General features: G+C 40.4%; 1 protein-coding gene across 1 annotated transcript in view; it reads left to right on the forward strand.

Annotated features, from left to right (window-relative positions):
* The window catches only part of slc4a3 (solute carrier family 4 member 3), a 61,653-nt gene that overhangs the window by 32,596 nt on the left and 11,892 nt on the right, over positions 1–17,165 (forward strand). The window contains exons 7-20 of the mRNA XM_069154851.1: positions 2,227–2,372; positions 3,530–3,710; positions 3,991–4,126; positions 9,767–9,950; positions 10,766–10,871; positions 11,234–11,418; positions 12,060–12,279; positions 13,574–13,789; positions 13,879–14,027; positions 14,109–14,303; positions 14,442–14,627; positions 15,547–15,636; positions 15,758–15,924; positions 16,060–16,313. Coding sequence (XP_069010952.1) covers positions 2,227–2,372; positions 3,530–3,710; positions 3,991–4,126; positions 9,767–9,950; positions 10,766–10,871; positions 11,234–11,418; positions 12,060–12,279; positions 13,574–13,789; positions 13,879–14,027; positions 14,109–14,303; positions 14,442–14,627; positions 15,547–15,636; positions 15,758–15,924; positions 16,060–16,313 — 2,415 coding nt within the window. The remainder of the gene's footprint in view (positions 1–2,226; positions 2,373–3,529; positions 3,711–3,990; positions 4,127–9,766; positions 9,951–10,765; positions 10,872–11,233; positions 11,419–12,059; positions 12,280–13,573; positions 13,790–13,878; positions 14,028–14,108; positions 14,304–14,441; positions 14,628–15,546; positions 15,637–15,757; positions 15,925–16,059; positions 16,314–17,165) is intronic.

Here is a 17,165-nt window from a genome sequence, read left to right on the forward strand (position 1 = left end):
GGATCTCATTTGTTTTGCACTGAAATAAAGCTACATTTAAAATGATCTGATTAGAAATAGGTTTCATATCAGATTTATAACAACTGGCTTTCACTCAGCCCAAGAACACAAAGAAATACACATGGCAAGCAAATAAATTGCCTGATGATTTTTGATATCTTTGGAATTATTTTCTCTGCATTTATTGAATTTTAAATAACCACATAAATCAGTATTATCAAATGGAATGGTGGGTTTGGGGTATAAAGACAGCCAGGCTGACTCGTTTTCCTTGGAATAACTATAATTCAGACCATGTGTGTCTTATCATTGACCCAAGTGAACAAGCGAGGCTCGCATCCCCATCACAGAGAAGAGCAAAAACCTCAATCTTCCCACTGTCCTCAAAGGAAACGTTAATAAATGGTCCATGACAAGGCTTTATAGGCAATATCCAACATCTAAGAAAAATGATGTGTAACTTCTGGGTAGGACTTTACTCCCACATCTAGACTCTATATAGAGTATCTGTATTTACATTTATTTAGGTGTGGCTTTTCCAGCAAGTGCAAGCGTAGCCAAGAAGGCATGGAAACTCCCAAATGAAAGCATGTAACATTTTGCTAACAAGGGTCACTGATCTGAAAGATTGAAATATATTGATGCCACAGAAACCTCATCGGGAATTCAACACATATTTGTGGTATTTCTGGATCATTGCTACAGAACTGGTCATCACAGTTACTGTAGATGGTTCAAATACTCTGGTATTTTACATACGGGGCACTTTGTGTCAAGGTTAAAGGACAAAGTTCAAGAAGAGGACAAAGAGGAAAAAAAGTATTACTACTACTCGCCCCGTCTTTGCCCCGCCGTGTGGTGAGAAAAATCTGCTCATCCAAATCAGCGAGAACAGTTCGTACAAGGTCAACCTTGTTGTTCCCTCTGGGAGACTTTAGAAAAATTAAATACAGCCTAACTTCGTTTGGCTTTCCATTTCTCTCCGTTTTCCTGAGGAAGGCATGACGCAGCAGAATGGAACACTTCAGGCGCACACACACACACACACACACACACACACACACACACACACACACACACACACACACACACACACACACACACACACACACACACAGAACCTCCAGCTGCTTATGTCGAAATTTAAAAAGATAGTGTTTATTTAGTAAAAGATTATGTTTAGCCATCGGCAAAACTGACTGGTCGGCAGCGGTACCCCATTGGAGGCAAACTGTCTCCCACGTCTTTACCATGACCTACACCAACCACATGCTCTGACTTAACCATGTGTACCTTCAGCACATAGATAGATAGATAGATAGATAGATAGATAGATAGATAGATAGATAGATAGATAGATAGATAGATAGATAGATAGATAGATAGATAGATAGACAGATAGATAGATAGGTAGGTAGGTAGGTAGGTAGGTAGGTAGGTAGATACTTTATTAATACCTCAAAGGGAAATTTTGACACATTAGCATTTAACAGATAACTTAAAGTCATGTTTGGTTGTAGAAAGGCTGACTGGAAGTTAAATAAACCTAATTTGCTGTTAAAATATGCAAAACTACTTTCCCTTAACCAGCGAGTTATACCTAAATGTCCTCAAACACTTTCATTTTACCATCGATGTATAAAAACTGGGCTTTTGAATAATACATAAAATGATATTTTGCCAAATTATACTCCAATCATAGCCTCCAATCATGCACCGCTCTCTAAACACATTTCGACACACGTCATTTTCCTTTTCTTTACGTTTCCCAGTTCCATTATTCAAATCAAGTGACCACCCAAGATTCCTGCTCTTTCACAACACATAAATAGACTGACTCATTATCCTAAATTCAATAAAATATGATTTGCACGTTAAGGAAATCGAAAGTGAACTCGCTTTCTTTTTAACTGACAAATGTCTCTGGGTAAAACCGCCTCCTCTGTAGCAGTTTCCCACGGCACGGAAACTCCAGAGAATCTCTCACGTGTAGTCTTTTCCTTCTGTTACTGGATGCTCTTCCGTTGATTTCCGACTTTCCAGCGTGAAGCATGTTTTCTAACGCGGGAGGGATGTTTGGTCTGTTCGCAGTCCTAAAAAGACCTGTTATAGGCCACTGCTTACAAAATGCACCTCGTTCGGTCGGTTTGCTGAATTAACCCAGACATCCTCACTCAGCAGTGTCGACCTTTCGCTAGTTGACTTTAAATTCTCGTTGCGGTTCAGGTCACAGATTTGAGGACAACCCCGGCGTGCGACGCCACCTGGTGAAGAAGTCGTCCCGATGTCAGATGAGCCGGACCAGCAACAGCTCCACGCCGCTATCCAGCCTGAAGAAGAAGAGGAGGGTAGCAGACAAGAAAACTCATGAGGTAAGCAGCACGGCGGCAAAACATTTTATTCTTCAAATACTTTTTAACCAGCATATTGATCACTGGGTGAATAATTCAGTTTGCATCTTTGAGGCAGTATTAATGATTTTTTTTTTTTGTGGCTACTTGGGGATTCATCTAAACATAAAACTGACATATTTTTATCTTATTAATTTGGTATGCTGAACATGTTAACACTTAGTCTATGTAATACAATCAAAAGTAATATTCATTTGGCATTTTGTCTCAGGCCAACCAGTTGACCAGTAGGGTCAATATAATCAACTCCTCGGGGGAAATGTCCAGTTCTTTAGCAGCAAAATCCTCCAAAATGCTAGCTATCTAGTTGCTAACTTTGTCTGTCAGCTACTTGTTGATATGCAGTAGTTGACCGTGGGTTTATCAGTGTTTTTTATTTTTTTTTTATTTTACTGAATTCAGCTGCCTACTTCTGCTGGAAACAAGGTTGATGAGAGAACTGGCAATGAACGAAAACGTAAAGTCGCGGGCGGTCAAACCAAAACAACAAGCTCAGAGAGACTAAAACTGGAAATGTAGAGTTGGGTGATCATTATTTGTGTGTTTATCATTACACATCAGTATGTCCATCGACCCCTTTCACACTGCACACAGCACTGGCCTCTGTCGTTATTAGAAAAATACTGAGTAGTGCAGCTTTACTTAAAACCAAGAGTGTAGTCTTAAAGCAGCTCAATTACAAAGAACAAAATTGCATCTAATGTTTAAACTGTTTGACAGCAAAAATGTGGAAAAAAATAAATAAAAAAATCAGATCAGTGTCACATTGTGTTGCTTTCAAAATAAAATGTGACAAAATGTCCCTCAAAACCACTTTATTATCCAAAGTTCGGTCAAAACCACCCAGTTTTTCTGTCAGTCGGCCGAGCGTGCTGACTGGGTCACTGGATTCACAGTCTTCGATTCAAACTATTATTTTTTTTTTTTGTTCTATCTGAATGGCACGTTTTCGTAAAAAAAAATAAGAGAGGAAATGGGAAAACGAGCTCAGGTTTTCCCCCCCGACCGAGAATGCAGCCTTTAAATGTATTACCAAAAGTATTCTTGAAAAGTTGCATGTGAAACGTGAAGCTTGTGTTTTAGTGCTCACGTTCTTTTTTGTCCCGCTTCGTCTCCAGTTGTTCGTGGAGCTGAACGAGCTGATTGTGGAGAAGGACCATGAAATGCGTTGGAAGGAGCGGGCTCGCTGGATCAAGTTTGAGGAGGATGTGGAGGAGGAGACGGACCGTTGGGGCAAACCTCATGTGGCCTCACTCTCCTTCCGCAGCCTCCTGGAGCTCCGCCGCACCATCACACACGGTAAAATCCTCCTGCAGCGCATGCAGCGGTGCAGATCCTCACAGGAGCAGTGGGGTTTACCTTTTTTCATGTGCAGCTGAAATAAAAGACACGAGGATAAGCATGGCACCTTTAAAGAAGCTGCGCTAGTTTGCTAGTTTGACAACAGTGAGAAAATGAAACATGCCAACATGACACCACTGAACCAAACACCGGACTACCAAGTACTGAACTTCTATAATAATAATCCAGTCTTGGCAGCCATTTTGGCTCATTGTTTTCTTCTGCCTTCCTTCTCCAGGTGCCATCCTGCTGGACCTCGAGCAGAACTCTCTGCCCGGCATCGCCCATCTGGTGGTGGAGACGATGATCATCTCTGATCAGATCAGAGCAGAGGACAGACCCAGCGTTCTTCGGGCTCTGCTTCTCAAACACAGGTCGGCAGCCAGACACTTGCATCGATATCTAAGAGACATCTTATACAGATGGTTTTATGCATTGACCGGTCAAATTATGAATATTTTTGACCAAATGATTTTTTCCTCAGAACAGGTGAAAAATGAATGTAGTTCTAAGATTTCCCCTCTAAAGCCCCTGGTTAATAACGGTGTGATTGTCGGCAAATATCTAAACGATCTGATGCTGTCTTATCAAGAGATTCAGCTTAATCGGGCTCTTTTTTTTACTTAAGTGTGGCTGAAGTAAACTTCACGTACATGCATACAAATGTAAAGTGTTAAAGAAAAGAAGGTGCAGCTATATATGTATTTTTTCCAATACTGCACAAATAGCACATGAGTGTGTTCACAGTCTGATCCAATTGCTGTCTGAAATTCTGAGAAAACCTGAGCACAACTTCTTCATGACTAATTCTGACAATGAGCTCTGATATTTGTCAGAAACCCTGTTTTCTAGAAAGAGGAGATCATATTTCTTGTATTTGATTTTAAAAAGTGATTATAGAAGGTGTTGTTTGATAGATCTACCATTTATTTTCTCATTTGATTACGATGAGCTGTGGCGGTCAGGGAACACCTTCAGCCACAGCCTCCTCCCTCCTCGGTAAAGAGCAGAGGATGTCCGGCGTTCCTTTGTGCCGACGGCAGTGCAGGCAGTACCACACCTTTTTGCACTACATGTCCATCTGTTTGTTCACTTGTTTATTTGTTATTATTTCATTATTACTTATTTTGTGTATCTTACTTTCGTTGTACCTTGTTTCCTTATTATTATTTTTTTTACATTTTATTTTTCTTGTCTTATTAGCTTGATATTATGGACCAATTATTTTTTCCATGAAAATGTATAAATATATTATTAAGAAATAAATTCCATTTGCAATGATAGAAGGAGCAAACCAGTAAATAATAACATTTGAAACATTTACAAATGTCAGATAGTTTGTTAGAATTACTAATTACTAATCAATTATTTGACTAATAGGTGAAGTTTTTGGCCTTAATCAGTCGTTAACTCAGTTGATTGATGAGTATGTGCTTGCTTTATGTATTCATTTTATCTTTTGATCTTTAAGCCTGAAAAGAAAAAAAGAACCGGCTTACAGTTTAGGTCTGGGGGTGTTAGTTACCATGGCAACCTCCAGATGTTTTCTGTGAGACCAAAAGCCAGGATTAATGCCAAAGTTACCTTACTATCCCTCAACTTCTGCTTCGTGAGATTCGAAAAGAGTGCGATCTCAGATTTCGTTGTTTCTTTACTCATGTCTTAACCAAACTGTCAGTTTAGGATTGTGTGGATGCAGCTTTGTTTACATTTTGATCCTGGATTGTTGGCTTGGTACCGTGAAGAACCAAATCCCAAGGCTTCCCTCCTCATTAATCATTATCCTACAGTGGAGGTTGTTAAAAAAAAATAAAATAATAAAAAAGCTCTAACTGAGCAGGGACTTTCCATTAAGTGACATTTAACAACACTTGGCTCATCAACTGCAGTACTTCCCCGGAGTTGACTAAATTGCAAATGTCAAGACATTGCTGCAGCTGAGTCTTAAAGCCCGGACTGGACTGTTGGATTGTGTGAGCCATGCTCGACCTTTTTAATCTTATTTTGTCTCTCAGATTTTGTTTTATTCTTTTTACTACACATTGAAAAGAACAGTGTAAAAAAATATATGACCTGGCGAGCGACCAGAATTAAAAAAAAATCCACTGGTTTTATGTTTAAAATATTCAGTTTGAGACGGGACTGAAAGAATTTAAGAACAAAACTATTTGTGCGTCTTCGTTTGCTAACAGAGCCAGTTGTTATTTCAGCCTCTTAGTTCATGGTGTTTTTCTGTTTCTGTGTGAGCAGCCACTGCCGCTATCAGGGTCGATGACATCTGTTGGAAATTATCGACTGCGATGTTGTTAAATCAGCGGAGTAGATGTGGGAAGGGGACACCACAACCAGGCTTTTAGGTGACAGAGTCTCAGTTCATAGAGGCATCAGTAACCCCGACTTGAGCTGCTCCGCAAAAAGGTGTCGGTACAATTGTTCACAAAACACCTGAGGAGACATTTAATTAAGATCCTGTGCACTATTAAATGTAAAGTTAAATGAATACAGGCGTGTTGGTGTGACTACAGCTCTCTCCAACAGTGCCCACGTATTGATTGGTCCTTACACGGACATGAACTGACGCGCATGGCCGTTGGAATAGTGCACTACAACATAGTGATTTACAGATTTTTTTTTTTCAGTTACATAACCCCAAAAATAACAGAGGTAACTAAATGTCACACTGAATTACCAGTGGGAAAAACAAGCCCTGCCTGTCACAAGTACAGTATATACTGCCATCCTACTTACTAATCCTCCGGTTAATGTTTTCTGACAGGTCCGGGATTATATGACTTTTTTTTTTTTTAATGGAAATTTCTCAACAACTATTGAATGGATGGCAGTAAAGACCAGCAGATACAGTTAGATGAATCATAGCGACTTTGGTGAGCCCGCGTCCCTCTCTGCCTCACGCCACCAGGAGGTCAAAACAGACACTTAGACTGTGAATTATTTTAACATCTACTTAGCAGATTAACTGAGAAATTGGTTAAATTAATTGTTGCCAGACGATGAATCACAATGACTCCGGTGATCCCCCAACTTTTCCTCTGGAGGAGTGGATTGCGATTAAACTTGAATATCATGAGGTAAAAAAGTTGAACAAGGCGAGTAAGAAGTGTCTTACATAAAACATAAAAGTTATCAAGACGAAATGTAAAAGCAAGAGTTAAATAGAAAATAAAAGAAGGAAAATAAAAGGAAAAGTTACAGTTCTGGGTCAGAAATGAGTAAAAATGTGATTCAGTGAAAGTTATAATGAAATAATGATAAAATATCAAATGTAATATAGCCTAAATAATACTATTCCCAGCAGCACTCTTTTTTTGTGCTTAATGCTAATTATCAATTATATTAATTGGATGCTAATCAGAATTAGCATGTCAGCATGAATTACTAAACTTAGTGAACATTATTATTAACATATTGCTTAACATCAGCTAAATTAACATTAGCATTGTAAGCATGTTGACATTAGCGTGACTATTAACATTATAGACATATTTGCAAGGTCCACTTATAAATATATGAATCGCCACCTGCTCAAAGTAGCTCCATTTATCAGCCGTTTTTGAGCTGTGGCTTGAATCTTATTTTTCCTTATCAGATGGTGTTTGCCCAGTTCTCACAGAGACGGCAGTCAAACGACTTTCCTTAATGTCAGCTTAAAAGTTCTCGCCTTTTATTGTGTGTTACAGTCAAAGGTTCCAGACCGGCGACTAACGTGGGAGTGAGTTCGTTTTGTACCACGTGCTGCCGAGGTCAAGAATAATTTGTGACTCAGACCTGTTTTCGTGATGTATTCATCTTCTTTTTTTTTAAATTTTTTTACTGCAAACAGCTCTCCAAAGGCATCGATCCAGCATTCCCTGCATTCGCCAGCATGGCTAATCTTGCATGGACAAACGGTGTGGCGTGTTGACGCCTTAAAAGTTTGGATAAAACCGGTGGATTATAGCAAATAATTATACCTTAATTTGGGACAAAACGTGCTGCGGTTCACTAAAACCCGGTGATGGATTTTGCACATTATACTCGTAAAGCGACACAACAGATGCACGTGAACGAAGCAGGCCAGCGGACGTCGTTAACAGCAGGCCACCGAGCCTCCGTTCCACCTCGCGCTGCCTTTCCACATAAATTCCCAGCATGTCACTGGCTGCGTCCGCGGGGACAAACATATTCTGTCATTAGAGTCATCGCTGGCCTGAGATATCAGATTTACGACGTGGAAAGAAACACAGTTGAGGTGCTGCTAAGATTTAGCTCATCGCTTACTCAGGCCACTCAAAGGATCCTTTGGAAACGTCCCGAGCACAATTCACTTCAGGGTCACACCTCGTTCCTTTGTCTCGGGGCGCTGTCGCGTCCAATTTGCGCGCAGTCTTATTGGGCCATGTGGGCCTAACGAGCTAGGTGATGTCACCGTGTGGACTGAACAGTGATGTAATGAGGCTGTGTTGAAAAACTTGGCTAGTGTGACACACTAAATACTTCTCTTTAAGAGGGGGTGAAATGTGCTTACGATCTCACGCACGACAGCACAGAAGAGAAGGCTGCACCGATTAGTCTCTGGCTGTTTTATTGTTCTTCTAATTCAGATATTAAGTTTTAAATACTTGATGTGTCAACACAGGTTTTCTTGATATGGCGTTCCGATTAGCTTGACCCGTAAAGAGATTTAGTTCAGGAGGGACTTTGCTGATGGCTTTTCTAAATTGTTGGGCGACATTGCAGCTGCATGAGGTAAAGATCTTCAGCATGCTGCATTAACGAAAGGTGAATAAAACTCACAGTTGTGCATTTCTCAAATTCAAATGATTCTGCAGCCCACCTAAAAAACAATTTTTTTTTTTGTAAATAAAAACGACTGTTATTCTATTATAATTATAATTTCATTCGTTATTTGTGCTGCATGGGAAACAGAAACACTGTGAATTTTCTGACGTTTGTGAGAAAGATATACAAGCATTAGTTATTGACCTTGGAGATCGTATCTTAATATAAATTAGATTAATAACAGCTGAACTAACTGCTTTACCTTGAGTTATAAAGATTTTTTTTTTAAAGTATAGATATTGACTTTTGCCAACCTGATGCAGAAACACCTGCTGGAATCTCAGGCCATCATTAACAACCTCCCTTTAGCCACTGTGGTTGTTGCTCTTTGTGGATGCCAACAAAGATTGGTCCACCTTTTCGGTCCAGACAGAAATATCTAAAAAAAAAAAACTGTTCGATGGATCGTCTAAAAGTTGATGCAGATATTTTTGAACCACCAGAAAAATAATTCTAATTACAGACTTTTCATCTCGAGCTATTTAGCAGATTAATAATCCATCGTGGAGTTGGATCCAAAATTGGTTCAGATTGAGATGTACAATTATGTATTAGCATTTTCTGGAGCGCCACCACGAGGTTGAATTAGGTTCAAAATTAAATGACCTGATAATTACTGGGTGCCAAAACTTTGAATCTTGACCATCAGTTTATTTTATTACCAACACGTCTGACGTATCTTATTTGTTTTCTTGTTGCCTTGTATCTGCATGGTTTTTGTTTACCCTCCTTCTTTGTATCATTTTAACTGCTAGGTTTGATTTGCGTCAGTTTTGAAATGTTTTAATTTTGGTTCCTCCATGTTAATCACATTGTAACTTTGTTTTGAAAAGTGCTGTAAAAATACAGTTTATTATTATTATATATTATCATGAGGCTCAGTATTTTGGATTTGTACTCATACTCATAAATTGCAGTAACACTAATTATATTCCCATCAACTTCAGATTTATTTGCTTACTGCAAATTTTCAAATTCTAGCATGCTAACACACTAGAGCTAAACTAGCAATCCCGGTGAATATCAACATTTGTTTACATTTCCACTGTGACATGCTACATGCTAAAAAAAATAGCATGTAGCTGCACGCACAGCGGCAATTTTTCGAACCTGCAAGCATGGCTGTAGATGCATGTGGATACACGTTTGCTTTGTTTTGCCTTATTTTTCTGCAGCCATCCGAGTGATCTGAAACATCGCTTTCACCGCCAACAAACCTCCACCAGCCTCCACGGCGGCTTCAACCACAACCACGTCCAGGACACCAGCCTGCCGCTGGTGGCCGAGGAGCACGAGGAGCACCCGGACAACAAGGGGCCGGTCTACGACCCCAAGCAAGACGTGTTCGTCAGCCTGTTCGTACGTTTCTTCGCTTTTCTTTGATTGGCGTTTGTTTGTCCCCGAGCTATGTTGGTCACTTAATTTCCCGCACCTCATTTGATAAAATTTGAAAAGGTTCCTGACAGAGATCTGAGAAATATGGGGCTCAGGACGATGAAAGACTCTGACGTAGTTGAAGCAGAGCAGGCGGAGAGCACGTTAAATATGTTTCTCCGAAGCCAAAGTAAGTGATTAACTAGTTTTGACAAGAATCCCCCAGCGTAATTGAACTCAGCTATCTAAATGGACAGAGATAAAAGCCACGCTGAGCTGTCTTGTTCCCGTTTATGGTTTGCATTAAGTTCTAAGAAGCACCAGTAAGCGTAGATTTAAGCAAGATTACACCAAAGTCCTAATGTGAGGCCCGTGGCTCTCGCATTGTTCTTTGAAACACCACTCCGTGAGGTCAGAAGTCGCTTAGGTAGTTCTTGAAGTCGGAGAACGAAAGCCCCTCTGCGCCATATGTCTCGAATTATGTTCTTTCTCAGCCAACAGGTGCTTCCAGTTAAAGCCTCTTGATATGTTAACTGTGAAAACTTAATGTTCCCCCATGGCTTAAAATGTTGGCAAATTTAAACCAGCCTATTAAAACAATTCTCTTCGCACATAAAGTACCAGTGACGGGGTTGGAAATGGGCTACACGAGGACATCAGAATCCAACTGTCAAAGCATGCATCCCCACGAATTCCCACAATAATTTCAACGTTATTGGTCCCAAGCACAGCGATAGTGTCACATCACGTTGGTCGGGGACGGTCGTGTGGGTAATCTTTTTTACTGTTCTTCCTCCAAGAAATCTCTCCACCCTCTGCCTCCGGAGAGCCATCCAGCTGCAGCTCGATCCATGAAACTCCTCGCCAAGATTCCCAAAGATGCCGAAGCTGTCATCGTTTTAGTTGGTAAGATTACTGAGAGGAATTGTCTTTTTTTGTTGTCTCTTTTATAAATCTTCTAATTGTAAATTCTCTATCAGGCAGTAACTCCAGGAAATGTTACGCAAAAAAAAAATTAACTCAAAACTCTGCAAATTACATCGCAATTTTTTTGAAAATCTGCCGCAGAATCAAGCATTTTTAATCGCAACAACCACAAAAAAAAACTCTGCCAAATCCTGGGGGGACTGATTGGGGAATCCCTTAAATAGAAAATCACATCATACTCACCCCTAATGGACCCGTGTCTGTATCTTCCGATGAACCTTTCTTGTGCAAAATCTCAAATTACCGAACATGTTGTTGTTGTTTTTTTTATTTCTTCTCAGGCTGTGTTGAATTCCTGGAGCAGCCAGCCATGGCCTTCGTCAGGCTGAACGAGGCGGTCCTCCTGGAGTCGGTGCTCGAGGTCCCCGTCCCCGTTAGATTTCTTTTCGTCCTGCTCGGCCCCAGTCAGTCCAACGTGGATTACCACGAGATCGGACGCTCCTTCTCCACTCTCATGTCTGAGAAGGTAGAAATTACACAACGACCACTGAGCCCACGTGAGCCCTGAAAACAGATTAATGATGCCTTTCAGTGGCGCTGTCGCCTCCCAGCGAGGAGGTTCTGGGTTCGAACCCTGGCCTGGAGCCTTTCTGTGCGGAGTTTGCATGTTCTCCGTGTGCCTGCGTGGGTTCTCTCCGGGTACTCCGGCTCCCTCCCACCGTCCAAAGACATGCGTGTCAGGTTAATTGATCTGTCTCTGTGTGTTGGCCCTATGATAGACTGGTGACCTGTCCAGGGTGTACTCTGCCTTCGCCCAAAGTGAGTTGGGATAGGCTCCAGCCCCCCCACCCCACCCCCCGTGACCCCGTTCAGGATAAAGCAGTTGTAGATAATGGATGGATGATGCCTTTTATAGTCTCTAGGCAATTATGCTATTTGATACAGAAGCCTTTTAAAATCTCCAAACCTCAATCTGAGACGCTTTTTCTTTTCACAAAAATGCACTCAACCAAAAAGGAAAGCCCAGAAAATGATTCCGGTTTTATGAAGCGGCGGATAAAATTGGTGAAATCATGCAAATAAGTTCCTAATTACCCTCGTTTTTCATCTCGAATGGCCTCTCTTTTATCATCCTCGGTGCTGAAATCCGGCTCTGTTTGGTTACAGAACTTCCATGAGGTGGCCTACTTTGCTGACGACAGGCAAGACCTCCTGAACGGTATCAATGAATTCTTGGACTGCAGCATCGTCATTCCACCCTCTGACGTGGAGGGCAAAGACCTCCTGAAGACAGTGGCCGACTTCCAGAAGCAGATGCTGCGCAAAAGGAAGGAGAGAGAACTCAAGAAGCACCACTCCGTGGCTGGAATGGAGACGGACAGCAAAGGTACCCCGAACATTTTAATTTATAAAAATAAAAATCCATTAATGAAGTTTGAACAAAACACTTTTGATCCTGTAAATTGGCATTATTCCAGCAGTTCAAACACATATTTAATCCTTAAAGCTTCTTTTAAATCCTTGCATTTGAGGTTCCTAAAAAATATCGCAGAGAGTGCTTTTTACAGCTAAAAAAAAAAATCAAAAAGAAAAATACATTTGTACCTGTAGTAGATTCACAATTCACATAGTACCGTGACTGGTGTAAGAAAGAAACTATTGTTATTCCCAGATTATGTGTTAGGTAAGAGATTGTGTTTAAAATTGATTAGCCCTTACATACGGAAAGAAGCTCTGACCCGAAAATTATTCCTCTCCCGTAATTAAATACAGCCTCTTTGAAACAGATGTGTGCTTTAAAAGTTCAATTAAACTGCTTAAATCAGTATTTTTATTTATTTTTTTGCCATATAAATGTATTTAATCAATACATTTGAGGAAATAAAGAAGCTGTTATTCTAGATTTTTCTTATTGTTTACAAATTTGAAAAGTTATCTCATGAAAAGACCACCCTAGACAATGCAATGATTCATCTCTAAATACTTTCTGACTTTCCTGCTCCGTCAGTGGTACTCAGGCCCAAATTCAGTTTCCTACTGAGTCTTTGAAAAAAATACCACGAATATAAAGGTTTTTTTTAGTTTAAAGAACACATTAGTAAATTGCACAAATCACTCAGCAGTGTTCTTTTTCAAAATAAGTGATGCAACAAGAGAAATTAGTGCATACACTGGGGACTACTTTCAGAAGCGTACTAATACACCTTTGGTGTTTTAGTTTTCTTTTCAGAGTAATAGTGTGTGGCAAATCTTGGTTTAGGATTTGATTGATGTATAGACTATACAGATTTCCCTTTTATTTTTTTATTTTAATATTTATTTGTGTAGTGACAAGTATGTAGCATAATATAGAAAACCCAACAACTCATAACACATATGCGAAAGATAGTTCAAAGTCATAAACTTAAAAAATAAGTGTGTACTTTGAAAACACAAAACTTAACAAGAAATACAGATAGATTAATGAGAAAAGATCATACAAAAACGCAGCATTAAAAATTAGCCCCGGATCATTCGAGGCTACGTAACTGATCCCTCTTTAAAAACGGTTTCAGTTTGAGTTTAAAATGTTGAAATGTTGAAGGTTTACCTGCTGTTGACTTGCATAATTCTTTTGTTTTAGTATTAGTATGATCAGTAGTAATTCCTTTTTGTAATGAAGCCTGTAATAAACCCCTCAGAGGTGAGTCCAGAGGAGGAGGAGGAGGGAGACCAGGAGGTGGACCCGTTGAAGCGCTCAGGGATCCCGTTCGGAGGCCTGATCCACGACATCCGCCGGCGCTACCCGCACTACGTCAGCGACTTAAAAGACTCCCTGGACATGCAGTGCGTCGCTGCCGTCATCTTCATCTACTTCGCCGCGCTGTCGCCCACCATCACCTTCGGAGGCCTGCTGGGTAAACAAAAGCAACGCAAAGAAACGTGGATTTCAAGTCATTTCGATACTTGTGCTCTTATTTACTTTGTGGGTTTTTTTCACGCGCAGGAGAGAAAACAGAAGGCATGATGGGAGTGACCGAGCTCATTGTTTCAACTGCAACTCTCGGAGTTATATTCTCGCTGCTCGCCGGTCAGCCTCTTCTCATCATCGGCTTCTCGGGACCCTTGCTGGTGTTCGAAGAAGCCTACTACAAGGTGCTTTAACAGAGCACAAAAAGAAAAAAAAAATCACAGTAGCTCCTAATAATATATCCTAACTAATATTTCTTCTCTCAGTTCTGTCAGGCCCACAACTATGAGTACCTGACGGGTCGAGTGTGGATCGGTTTCTGGCTCATCTTCATCGTCCTGGTGATGGTGGCAGCGGAGGGCAGCTTCCTCGTCCGCTACATCTCACCTTTCACCCAGGAGATTTTTGCCTTCCTCATCTCCCTCATCTTCATCTATGAGACTTTCTCAAAGCTCTTCAAGGTAACCAACTAAAAGGATTTTTTTTTTCTATTCTTTTTGCTTAGTTCAGTTAAAAATTGTAGTTTCATCCTTCCTGGTCGTACGAAGACAACGCAACCAGTCAACTTGAATAAAGTGAGCCTCTCCGGTTGTTTCCAGGTGTTTAGGGAACATCCACTGATGGCGATGTACCCCACTCACTCCACCACAGGGGAAGAAGACTACCAAAACCCCGTCTTCAACCAGCCCAACACGGCTCTTCTGTCTCTGGTGCTCATGATGGGCACTTTCTTCGTCGCGTTCTTCCTCAGGAAGTTCCGAAACAGTCGGTTTTTAGGTGGCAAGGTAATCCTCCCTCAATCTTTCATTTCAAACAGTTGATATCAAGCATCTCGTGGGAGTTTTAAAGGGATCTGTGTAGCTCTTTTGTTGAAAGATTAGGTTTTAATCTTAAATTTATCTCTAAAATGTGTAATTTAAACTTTGTAAACAAATTCACTACGTTTCCTTTCACTTAAAGATTTTCTACATTTGAAACCTACAAAACTTTATGTTTTTTTTCTCCGACCTCTGTGAAATTTGTAACCCCTCTTTGCACATTACTGCCACCAACTGCTCTGCGAAAGAGTAAAAGGTTCAGCAGGGATGTGTGTCCTTTCTTAGATACAAACAGAACAAGAACAGAACATGAAACGTTGCTCTTTAGCGCTACTACTGGTCAAAAAACTCCGCAGGTCACCTTTAAATCAGGTTTCAGTGAAAACAACAAAACGACAACATTTAAAATGATTACCTTAAACACACCTTTTATACAAATGTTCCTTTATGTGTTGAGGTTTTTTTTTCCTTCCTAATGTAGACAGTTTGATCATCATCTTATATGTCCAGAAAAACTACAAAGAAGCTTGGAAAAAAGATGAAGATATTTGTCTACGCAGTGACAACAGTTATGTTGTTAAATTGTTAAGTTACTGCAAATACTTTTTCAAGCTAAATTCAAATTTCAGGGTCAGTAACAAGTCAGGAACTCCAGATAGCAAAGGCAGTTTGACGGAAAATGGACACGTGAATAATGTAGTTTATACTTTTTCATTAGAGTTTCTAAACATTGCAGTGAACACAGTTTATATCAGCGATACTGATGCATCCAGCAGGGTGGGTTTCTTTTTAATTTGACTATTTTCTGGTTCTTGTACTGCTGTAAATTTGAAGAAATCTGATGTATTTTTGTTTTACTAAATATGTGGTCTCTCTATATCTCCAGGCCAGAAGAGTTATTGGTGACTTTGGCATCCCCATCTCGATCTTAGTTTCAGTATTGTTGGATTATTCCGTTACTGACACTTACACACAGGTAACTTCCCTCTTTCTCACCTCAGTCCCAGTTCAAGTGCATTTTATAACGGTTGTAATAAAGCAGTGTTTTTTTGGGGGTTTTTTTTTTGGTACTTAAACGTGACTCCTTTTCCTTTTAGAAACTCAACGTGCCGTCGGGCTTTTCAGTCACATCCCCTGATAAGCGAGGTTGGTTCATCAGTCCTTTTGGTGACAAGCAGCCCTTTCCAACCTGGATGATGGGAGCGTCTGTCGTACCGGCTCTTCTTGTCTTCATTCTCATTTTCATGGAAACTCAAATCACGTCGTGCGTAAACTATGATTATCTCCAGCTGTAATGCACCGGGTTTAGATTCTGCGTGTTCAGTAATAAGGTGTGTGTGCTTTTTTTTTTTTTTATGTGTATTCATCGTTTTCCTGTTTTTTTTCTCCGATCTGTCAGCCTGATAGTCAGTAAGAAGGAGCGTCGCCTGGTCAAAGGCTCGGGCTTCCACCTGGATCTCCTGCTCATCGTCATCCTGGGAGCCATCTGCCCCCTTTTCGGCCTGCCGTGGCTCACCGCGGCAACCGTGCGCTCCGTCACTCACGTCAACGCACTCACAGTCATGAGCAAGGCCACGGCTCCCGGCGAAAAGCCCATGATCCAGGAGGTGAAAGACCAGAGGCTGACCGGGCTCCTTGTGGCTGTGCTTGTTGGTAAGAGGAAAAGCAGGGAGGGGAGTGTGGAGTGCCAAATGACTGTTCGCCAAACCCCGTTCCTCAACGGCAAATGTCAAATCATAGCTTAGCAACTGTAGCGAGACTCATGGGCCTGTTGAGGTTTGTTTTTCTGCGCAGGCCAAAAACAGGACTATTAAAGAGCGATGCTCACAATCTCAAGAAGTCAGTTGTTAAAACCAAAAACAAGAATACATTTCTTAGGAATGTAAAAATAATCTGATTACCAGCTTGAATATATCATTACCAATTCTAGCTAACCAACTTAATACCAACTGTATAATAACTTTAATATATTCATTATATTAGTATTATTTTCAAAGCTTAATTCAGAAAAATAGTAAGTAAAGCATCGGCCACTAACGCCAACAGTGGTGTCCCTAAAGTTATGGAAGACTTTTGTGCACCTATTTGTTGGGGGTTTCGGGGGTCTTCCCTTATTATTACCATATTTGTATAAAAACAAAATTATTTAAATCCAAAATTTTTGAAAAACTGGAAAAATCTAACCAATTTAATGTAGTTGAATTATGATGAAATTTGTATCTATAATTCTCTATCTCATTACTAAAACCAACTAGCCCTACCTTGTGTAAAAAAAACAAAAAAAACAGGCTGCTCTTTTATATCCGTGTCTCATACGTAGATCATCAACTATTGAGGCGGCTAACTTTTTGTCTGCGACGTGTTGGCTTCATTCTTTAAACACAATATCCTAACTAGGTAGGATATGGTAGCCTTTTATAACAAATCTGCTGGAAAGAAGATTAAAGCGTCAGCTGGGGACAGAGTTATGGACCAACTCACAGAGCTTTAACATCAGCATTGGCG

This window comes from Embiotoca jacksoni, unplaced genomic scaffold (genome assembly GCF_022577435.1).
Source record: "Embiotoca jacksoni isolate LCO1_2020_lvr unplaced genomic scaffold, fEmbJac1.0.p SCAF_2, whole genome shotgun sequence".
In the NCBI taxonomy this organism is placed as follows: domain Eukaryota; kingdom Metazoa; phylum Chordata; class Actinopteri; family Embiotocidae; genus Embiotoca; species Embiotoca jacksoni.